At 35.7% G+C, this 10388-nt stretch overlaps 1 protein-coding gene across 1 annotated transcript in view; it reads left to right on the top strand.

Moving 5' to 3' along the window:
- Positions 1–10388, top strand: part of LOC110028191 — a 42424-nt gene that overhangs the window by 10167 nt on the left and 21869 nt on the right. The window contains 2 exon segments of the mRNA XM_020729936.1: positions 7904–7969; positions 8135–8211. Of these exon segments, the coding sequence (XP_020585595.1) occupies positions 7904–7969; positions 8135–8211 (143 nt within the window).

The following is a 10388-nucleotide window of genomic DNA, read 5'->3' as shown; positions in this document are numbered from 1 at the left end:
TTGGTGTAGTTGGGAACTGAAGGAGAAGAGGTGGTTTGGCTAGCGTTGAGCAGTGAGGTGATGGAGTGACAGCATGACTACACTTGGATTGCTGGTCGGAGTTAGGCGCTTTAGGCCTGTGGGTATGCTGTGAAAACTGAGAGGGTCGTTGCTGCGGGATGGATTGCAGGCCAGTTGCTGAGCAGGAAGTGCAATTCTGTGAGGGAGGAGTAGGATAACGGTGGGGACATGAGCGCAATTGGAGGCCATGCATAGTAGGAAGGAGATGCTTGTGACTTGAGGGAGGATTCACATGAAAGAGAGCTGGGTAGCAGGGTGAGTTGCGTGAAAAAGCTGAGTGGGAGAACAGAAGGAACTTTGGTTGGGATTTTTTAGGTGAGAGCGCTAGGAGGCTATGTTGGTTGCATGAGTTGTGTGTGGGCTTGGAGGAACGTGGAAGGGAGAGCAACAAGGCATGGGACATGCTGCGTTTGATGGTTGGAGGCGCGCAACATGGGAGTGCTGATGGGGGTTTCTAAAACATCAATGGGTCTGGTTGTTGCGAGGAAGCCGGGGAGATGAGCTGGTTCGCTGTAGTGTGTTCGTGAGGGAGATGGAGGAGAGGAAATGTAAAGGGAGCGCGCCTCGATTGGGGTGGTTCACGGAAGCAGAGTAGGAGCTCTCAGGATAGAGGGATCTACAAGCAGCTGCTGGAGGCAAGATGTCTCTGGGAGATGGAGAGCATGCTGCTCTCATGAACATGAAAGAGACAGGAGGAGCTTGAGAGCTGCAAAAGCAAAGTTGGGTGAGGTCTTGCAGTTCTGTGGTGTGAGAACTAAGAAAATCAGGAAGGGACTGCTTGGCCTGGTAGTGGGCGGTATTAGGTATTATTATTTTTTTTGGAAGATTCATATACATATCACTCAATTCTTATGTATTTACATATTTAGCACCTAAACTTCAATATCTATATGCTCATGATCCTGATATAAAATACCTTGTCCCTGAGACCCCTTAATGTAACAATGTTTGTTCCAAAGCTGACCCATGATGGACTATGGGGAGACACAAACTGATTTATAATACTAACTGAATACGGAATATCAGGTCGTTATTGTGAGGTAGTTTAATTTTTCCACTAACTTCCTATACCCTTCAAGATCATTAAAAAGCTCTTCATCTTTGGTAAGTTGTTGATTAGGAAGCATTGAGGTACTGTGTGGTTTGATCCCTAATTTTTCAGTTTCTGCTAGCAAATCCAAGACATACTTTCATTGAGATAGAAAAATACCCTTCTTGTTCCTTGATATCTCAATCCTCAAGAAGTACTTTAAGGAACCCAAATCTTTAGTGTTGAATTGATTTTAAAAAAAAGATTTTAATGATTAACGATAAGATTTCCTACATATCACTTAGTGTTGAATTGATTTAAAAAAAAGATTTTAATGATTAATGATAAGATTTCTTACACATCACTTCTAATAATAATAATGTCATCAACATAACCCACCAATAGAATAATTTCTGAAACAAATTGCTTATAGATTATTATCTGATCATTTCTACTTTTCTTCATCCAAAACCCCTCTACTTTTCTAAATTTTTCAAACCATGCTCAAGGTTTTAGCTTCAATCCATATAAGGACAGATCTACTTGACTCCCCCTAAGCAATGAAACCAGGTGGTTGCTCCATCTTGATCTTTTCCGAAAGATGACCATGCAGAAAAACATTATTTACATCTTGCTAGTGCAGAGACCAATCATTCATTGCAACCAAGGATATAAGTAGATGAATCGACGCCATCTTAGCTTCCAGAGAGAATGTGTCCAAGTATTTGATCCCAAAAGTTTGGGCATAGCCCTTAGCAACCAATCGAGCTTTGAGATGAGCTACATATCCATCAGAATGAAACGTTACCACTTTCAGCCCATAGTCTTATTGCAAGAAGGTAGCTCAACTAAAAATTTGGGTGTTATAGCTAGTTCCCCAGTTTCATTTTCAGTTAAGGCATTCATCTCAATAAGCATCACTGCTCGTCACCCAACATGTGATAGGATTTGCTGAACAAATTTTGGAACCTCAACAGAGTTGAGAAAAGCAACAAACGAACGAGAGTTGGAAGATAATTGATTATAATTAACACAAGAAAAAATGAGATAGGCTTATTGGCGTTTACCCTTTCGAAGAGTATTAGGTAAATCGAAAGTCATGGGGAGGAGGATCTATGAGGAAGATGTATTGGCGTTAGACTAAGATCAGGGGAACGAGATCTTCTTAAGTAAACATTAGTGATAAGTGATCTAGGCTGAGGCACTGGAGATGGAGCTAGAGTGGGATCTAAAGTTATGATCTTATGCATTCACAAATTATCTAAATATTGTGAGGATTTAGACAACGATGAGTCAATAAATGGGTTTTGTTCATGAAAGTGACATCAACAGAAATCATGTACATGTTTAAGAGGGAAAAAACATCAATACCCTTTATGTAGTCAATAATATCCTAGAAAGACACCTTAATGACTTAGGGTTTAATTTAGAAACTTGTGGATAAGTATCACGGACAAAATAAGCACTTTCAAATATGCATAGTTCAATAGAGAAGAGAGCTTTAGTTGGAAATAAAAGTAGGTAGTGTTTGGTTCTGTAAAATTGTAAAAGATAAGATAATCCGATTGATAAAAAGACATGCGGTAGAAACTGCATCAACTCAGAATTGCTTAGATACATTCATTTGTAACAATTAGTTGTAGTCGTCTCAAGAAAATGTCTATTTTTTTTAGCTACTCCAATTTGGTATGGAGTATTAACATAAGATGATTGGTGAAGCATTCCTGTTTCGTGTCATGCACTTCTAAAAGGGTGCAAAATTTTTTTTTTGGCATTATTACTTCTCAGAATCTTAATTGAAATATTCAATAGAGTTTTAATTTCGACACAAAAAAGATTGAAAATGTCTCAGTAATTCATTACAAGATTTCATAAAATAAAGCCAAATCATACAAGAAAAATAATCTACAAAAGTGCCAAAATATCAAAGTTCGTTATATAAAATAGGATAAGATCTCCACACATCAGAATGAACTAAATCAAAATAATGAATGGTTATTTTTTTAACTCTAGGAACAAAATACAAATGATGGTATTTAGCAAATTGATACGACTCACAATCTAAAGATAATAACTATTGAAATTGATGATATAACTTCTTCAACATTGATTCTTAATCGACAATGAATCTCAAAAGGGGATAGGATGCTGGAACATGTTGCAGGTTGAGGTACCCCATTATCCAAAATGTATAGGCTACCCTGATTCTCGTTCTTTATCAATAGTTTTCTTTATCGTAAGATCCTTAATTGGACAGTGATTAAGAAATAATAAAATACAATAATTAAGAACATGTGTAATTTTGCTAACATAAACAAGATTAAAAATAAAATGAGGTAGAATGAGAGCAGAAATTTGAGGCAATGTGGGTGTAATATTGATGATGTCGGAACCAATAACATTAAAGGTAGATCCATCTGCTAACGTGACATAAGAAAGGTGGTTATGAAAGGTAGAAAAGAGTTTTGGATTACCTATCATGTGGTCCGTAGCACTAGAATTGATGATTTGTTGTGTGATAGATGAAAGAAGCCAAGTATTGTTGTTTCCTGAGTCAACAGGGGCAGTGATAGATGAAGATTTCTTGGATATTTTCTGAAATTTGATAAACTTGGCATATTCACTTGCAGAGATCGTGAGAGCTGATTCAGAGAGGCCTCAGTAGTAGTGACAATGTGAGCTGACTTTGATTTAGAATCCTTATGGTTCTTTTTGAGCAAATTCTAACATGATTCTCCCCGTGTGATAAGGTTTATGAAAGTATTAACATACTACCTTTTATCCTTGATATTCTGAATTTGGAGTTCCACTTCTGTAATTGTACCAAGATTGAGTTTATCGTTGTATGTATTTTTCTGACTTGCAAGAGCACTAGGTTTTTGTACAGATGAGGCCTGAGAACTCAAGATTATACACAATACTCTAGTATAGACTTCCCTTAGAGTAGTACATTCAGGTTCAGATAAGATATGTGATTTAACACCTTCATACTGAGAGTTGAGACCAGTTAGAAAATTCATGAAAGCTAGTTGTTCTCTTTGAACTCGCTAAATCCGGACATCGGTACTAAAGGACATTAGCGGGCTCACTTCTTCACACGTATGTTTAAAGTGTGTGTGATACATGTTAAGTGACTAATTGTCAGTCATCTTTTTTTTTATGTTCGAAAAATTAATTTAAATATAAGGTATATAGTCTAGATTATGAAAGTAGTGTTTTAATTTTTTAGAAAATGAGACTAAATGGATCTCATTAGTCCAATAATTTGCATAATCGTGTCTGACACTCTGAATACTACACATTCTAATATAAAAGTGTAGACCCAGGTAATAGATCCAATCCTGCAAACTAAGAGATTTGTGACATCCATTTGGTCTGCGAACCTTTTATATGTGACTGACAAATTCCCCTATTTAATACAAAGATTAAATAAGATTTATTTTACCTGGGTTCCAAGTTTCTTATAGAGGCAATCCCCTATAGTTAATTACATCTCAAATGACGGGAGTCACTTGAGAAAACTCTCGATAATGATTAATAGTTATAGTCTTCAAAAATTCAAAGTTTAAGTTTTCAAGATAGGACGTGAAAAAAAATAAGTGGGAATGACTCAAATAGGAACAGTTCTTTGAGAAGTCTAAAGGAAGTAGAGGGCAGAGGCGTCGCAGATCCTGAGGAGGAACCTCAGTGACTTTCCAAACTATCCTACTGTGACTATATTTTAGAGAGGATGTTATTTGAATGGTTATTTGAATGTTTAATGAATGTTTAATCCTGTCAATTTTATTATTTGAGACTTATACTTGTATAATAACTGGTTATGCAAATAGCCCGCAAAGATAATAGGTTTTACGTCATTCTGGACGACAACCTCGGAACTTAAGGCGAGTTAGGACTTATGCTGCACAACATGGTTGTGCAGGGGCCTAAATGAGGGTGAGGATTTACGTCGCGCTAGGCGAACTACCTCGAAGTTCTATGGGTTGTTTAAACTAGGAAAGTTTAGCTGGTGTAGACTCGTTTTGTTGTTGTAGAATGACGACCATCTTCACTTGTAGTCCGCTCCAAACTCCTTGTCGCGCTGCCCACGAAGTTGCTCCAAATTCCTCGTCGAAGAAGCAGTCCTAAAGTGTAAGGTTCAAAAGGTTGTATCATGTGTGTTTCAAGTTTTGGTTTTATTGTCATTAGGGGGGTTAAAGTTTGATTAGAGCGACACCAGTTAGGATTTCACGGTTACCTCTTTCCGATATCACTATTTTCTTTTGAACTTACTTAGTTTAAACGAGTTGTGAAACCCATTTAAACCAGAGAGATCTCGTTAGCAACCGTGTGTTACTTTCTCTGAGGGACTCCCGTAAATTCGAAAGAACGTGTTATGTTTTGTTTTATTTTTTTTGTTTTGAAAATGTTGTTTAATTTTAAAAAATCGTTTTGTTTTGAAAGTGAAATTGTATTTAGTATCTGCATAATGTGTTAGAGCAAGAGTAAATTGCAATGATAAAACAACAACAAATAAAATGTACTTGTGTACGTGGCGTATCTGCGGCTGCTATCCCTGTTGCATGTTTAACTCACAAAACACAATATAATTTGCAGGGAGTTTAAATAAATTGTAGAGAAAAGAAGAAAAATAGTAAACAGTAGAATAAGCCGTAGCAACAACAAGAAACTCCAAACAGGTGATCTATGGTTTCCTACAACTCCTGACTGCACTTAGCGAGCTAGTACGGTAATACTACGACCTCATACGACTCCGGGAAGCAACTAGCAAGTGTATACGGTGATCCTACGACTCCGGACAATAGCTAGGAATTTCGAATGGTACCTGTATGGGTTCCTATGAACCCAAACAGTGGTGGACAGTGCCTATATGGTTTCCTACGAACCCAAACCGTGGTGGACAACTCCTAGGTGGCTTCCTACGAACCCAAACCGTGGTGGACAACTCCTATGTGGCTTCCTACGAACCCAAACCACGGGGTTATCGAACGTTCGGGTCGCAAATGAGTTTTCTAGGGGCAACTCCTATTAACGTAGGAACTTGACTCGAGTTTCATGTGTCGGTTCTCATTAACTCAACGAAATGCTGAGGATTTGAGACTGCCAATGCGAGACTCGAAGGAGTGACGGGGTGGCTTGAATTTTTTAAATGGTGTGGGTTTCGTGCTAGTCCTCTAGGAGGGTCAAACAAGAGAAGCCTAAAGCTAGATCCTAGGCTCTAAGGAGAGAAGTAAAGACCTCCTCCAAAAATGAGGTCAACACTAATCTTTTTATTTAACACGATAGAATTCCTTACATCAAATATTTGAGGAATATTTTCTCTCACATCAAATATTCGAGGAATATTTTCTCTCAAAGAACATAAATGCCAATTCCTCCTTTTCATCTTTAACACGGTCACAATATGTCATATGACCAGATTGATCATGTTCGATAGAATTCCGTATTTGTATCAAAACTAAGCATCCACTCTCATCCACTCAAATAATTCGACTAGTCTCAGCTCGAGAATTATTAATGAAGCGGCTTTCTTGAGAAATATTCTTTAAATAGAGTTCCATTTAACTTTTCTTCCATAATCTTAGCTATAGATGAAACCAAACCTGTCACAAAATGTTTGTGTTCACCAACCATAATCGATTCCATTAGGTACTGAAGGATGAACTGCCAAAGCAATTGACACAGATAACTCCCTGACCCACTGTGCAACGATCTACTCGAACCTCAATCTATACAAGAGGAATTGAGTGGTATGTATGTAAAGGTCTATACAAGAGGTTGAGGTCTCTATATGAAGGAAAAGCCATCTTAAATTAATGACGATTTTATTTTTATCCTTAGCACAGTTAATTCGATAAAAATGAGAAGAAAAGCTACAAAATTTTGACAAACTTAGTGATCGGCCTAAAAAAGGCTTGAAGGTTTATCTGATAAAGCACTTTTGTAGCCTTATTTGACTGCCTATGAGAAATTGATTTCTATGGGCTAATTTAACTGGTTGCATACAATACTTATTGTATCGTATCAAATTATTTATTATATAATTGAATTTTCAACTTCGATATGCTTAAATACTTCTGCTATATATCCTTTTCCTAATTTTTAGAAACTCTGTTTAATGAGATCATGATGTTTTGTTGGAAAGTGATACAAATTTTTACGATCCTGTTTTCTTGCTTTATTATCTAAGGAACTTCTTATGTATATTTTAAAGTAAATGACTAAAGTAGTCTATAGTTTTTTTAGGTGTTCCTATTTTGTCAGATTTTTTTTCAAGTGTTCTATTTAGTTTCTCAATTCATCAAAATTCGATCAAATTTTATTCTTCCATCAATTTTTCCATTCTTGGGATGAGAACTTGATGATAGAAGTTTTTCGTGAGTGCATTCTGAACCTTTTATGTTAATCCCATTAGTTTTAGCTAGTATTAAGTTCTTAGATTGACCCTAAAATATAAAAAATTGTCCTCTGATGCTTCTCAATCAATTTTCCTTCATGGAAATGTTGAAGTTGATAGTAGTTTTTGATTGTTTTAAGTTTGATGAGCTGATCAACTAAATTTAACATCTAGAAGAATTGAAATTAAAATGGGTATATTTTCAAAGTCTATGGACCATTTTGGTCATTAACTCCATTTCTTTTGGTTAAAAAATACAGAAGACAATGCTATTGTGGTACTATATCATTAAAATATTGTTTTAATCAATTTTAAACTTTGTCTGTATATTTTTATTACCAAATATTTATTTAATTTTGTGTCCATACGATGTTCTTTAAACTTTCATTAACTTTTCTAGGAAATCCATTTTTCAGCTATTTCTCTTGAGGAATTCATCCGTGGAACTGCTTTCAGATGCTGAGTATTCTAAATTAATATCGGTAAGAGTTTCTGTTCTCTATAATTGGTGATAAATTGATCCTGAAATTCTAAAGATTTTTTTCACGTAATGTTACTTGCTTATTCTGAAAATTTTGAATCCCACACTGAAAGCTCAACTCTAGCTGCTCATTTTCACTGTGTTGTCTTGGCAAAGACATCTGCAGGTGAGTTCAGTTATTTCGGAATTGAAGGAACGGTTACAATCACATTCAATGAGGTCTTATAGGTTTCGCTTTCACAAGTAAGAATGTGTTTCTTCATACTTTTAGTTTTACTTCGAAGGGTTTGCATGTCTAACAGTCCTTTTTTTTTGGGATGATTTACATACATATCACTCAATTCTTATGTATTTATAATATATCTAACACTTAAACTTAAATTTTTACATACATGCCACCTTCCAAATGAAAAGGTGTATCAATTTTTTAAAGTTAAAATGGTTGTATTTTTAATGTGGTATGAAAGATTGGGGTGGTATAAATGTAAAAATTAAAGCTTTGTTGTTAGATATGAAATACATAAGAATTGAGTGGTGTGTATGTAAAGGCTTCCCCTTTTTTTCTAGTCCTAGTAATTGCACATCATTAACCTTTTTTTTTGGGGAATTACTGATTTAATGATCATGGTAATAAATTTTCCTTGTGATATTTTGTATGTTTGAGGGATCCTAGTTTGATCGCATTTTTAGTTCAACAATTGCATATGTTCTTGGAATAGCATACCTTTGAAATTATTTATATTAAATTTCACTTTGTTGTTAACGTGTAAGCTGGAGTCTTCAGTCTAACTGCTCTAACTTCGCTTTTCTTAGCAAGTCAATAGCATGAATTATTATCGTCTGTTAATTTTGTGATATATTAACATGAAACCTTCTGGTTCTGATGTCATCCTGGAAGGCACTTGGTGCATCCAACCAATGCCCCCTTGGTTTGTTTAAGCCCCTATTATACTTAATTGTGAATTAGAAGATTATTTGAAATCTTTTTACCTGTACTATCTCTAAAGGACATATTGGTTTGTTGATATGTCAACTTTTATGCTATGTTAATAACTTATGTCGTTTAAATTCTTCATTGGGATCTTCAACGTACAGCTAATTTGATGTTAGATTAAGCAGAGATTGTTGTCATATAGATGTTGGTTAAATCACCAATAATTCAGTTATTTTGCGAAATTGTTAACATGATGCATTCAGAATCTAATGTCAGTGACTTCCTAGAGTTCTCTTGATGCATCCTTGATTCAGATCCACCAAGTGAGATAGTTCTTAACTCCCTTGAATGAATGGGTTAACAAGGGAAGTTTTTTGGCTATATGATATTGAAACACAGTATATACACATAAGAGAGTTCGAGTGGTCACCTTGAGAGAGAGAGAGAGAGAGAGAGAGTTGGGAGGGGGAGGGGCTTAATTTCTCTTCATCTCTCTCATTGTTTGTGTATTCATACGAATCTTTAAAATCATATGGCCTAAAATTGCGCTCTCTCTCTCTCTCTCATTGTATGTGCATATATCTCTCATGTTCTGTGATTTAGGCAAATCTATTATGTTTGCATTTTCATTTATCTTTTTGATAATTCTAAATGGACTATCAGCTTGTCGGTCAACTTTTTTGATAGATTTGAAAATATGGTATATGAAAATAATTTTTGAAATTTAATTTAATATAATAGATATATAGTTTGAGTTTTAAAAGTAGTATGTTTTAATTTTTAAAAAATAACACTAAATGGATCTCATTTGTCCAATAGTTTGCATAATCGTGTTGAATACTACACCATCCGAGAGATAAGTGTATACCTCGTCGATAGACCCAATTCTGCAAACTAAAAAATTTGTGACATCCGTTTGGTCTGCGAACCTTTTATGTATGACCGATAAGTTCCCCTTATTTAATACAAAGATTAAATAGGGTTTATTTTATCTGTGTTTCAAGTTCCCTATAGAGGCAAACCCTTATAGTTAATTACATCCCAAATGACCGGAGTCACTTGAGAAAACTCTCGATAATGATCAATGGTTCTAGTCTTCAAGAATTTAAAGTTCAGGTTATCAAGGTAGGATGAGGAAAATCAAGTGGGAACGACTCAATGCAGAACACTTATTTTCAGGAGTCCAAAGGAAGGAGAAGGTAGCAGATGTCACTGATTCGAGGTAAATCTCGATGACTTCCCAGACTATCCTACGGTGTGGCTATATTTTTTGGAGACGATGTTAATTAATTGTTTGATCTTGTCAGTTTTATTATTTGGGACTTACACTTGCATAATACCTGATTATGCAAATAGCCCGCAGAGATATGAGGGTTTACATCGTATCGTACGACAATCTCAGAACCTAAGTCGAGTTAGGACTCATGTCGCACAACATGGTTGTACAGGAGCCTAAAAAGGGAGTGTGAGGATTTACGTCGCGCTA

This window comes from Phalaenopsis equestris, unplaced genomic scaffold, assembly GCF_001263595.1.
Source record: "Phalaenopsis equestris unplaced genomic scaffold, ASM126359v1 Scaffold000503, whole genome shotgun sequence".
NCBI classification, from domain to species: Eukaryota; Viridiplantae; Streptophyta; class Magnoliopsida; order Asparagales; family Orchidaceae; genus Phalaenopsis; species Phalaenopsis equestris.
This window is presented reverse-complemented; position numbering and strand designations above follow the sequence as displayed.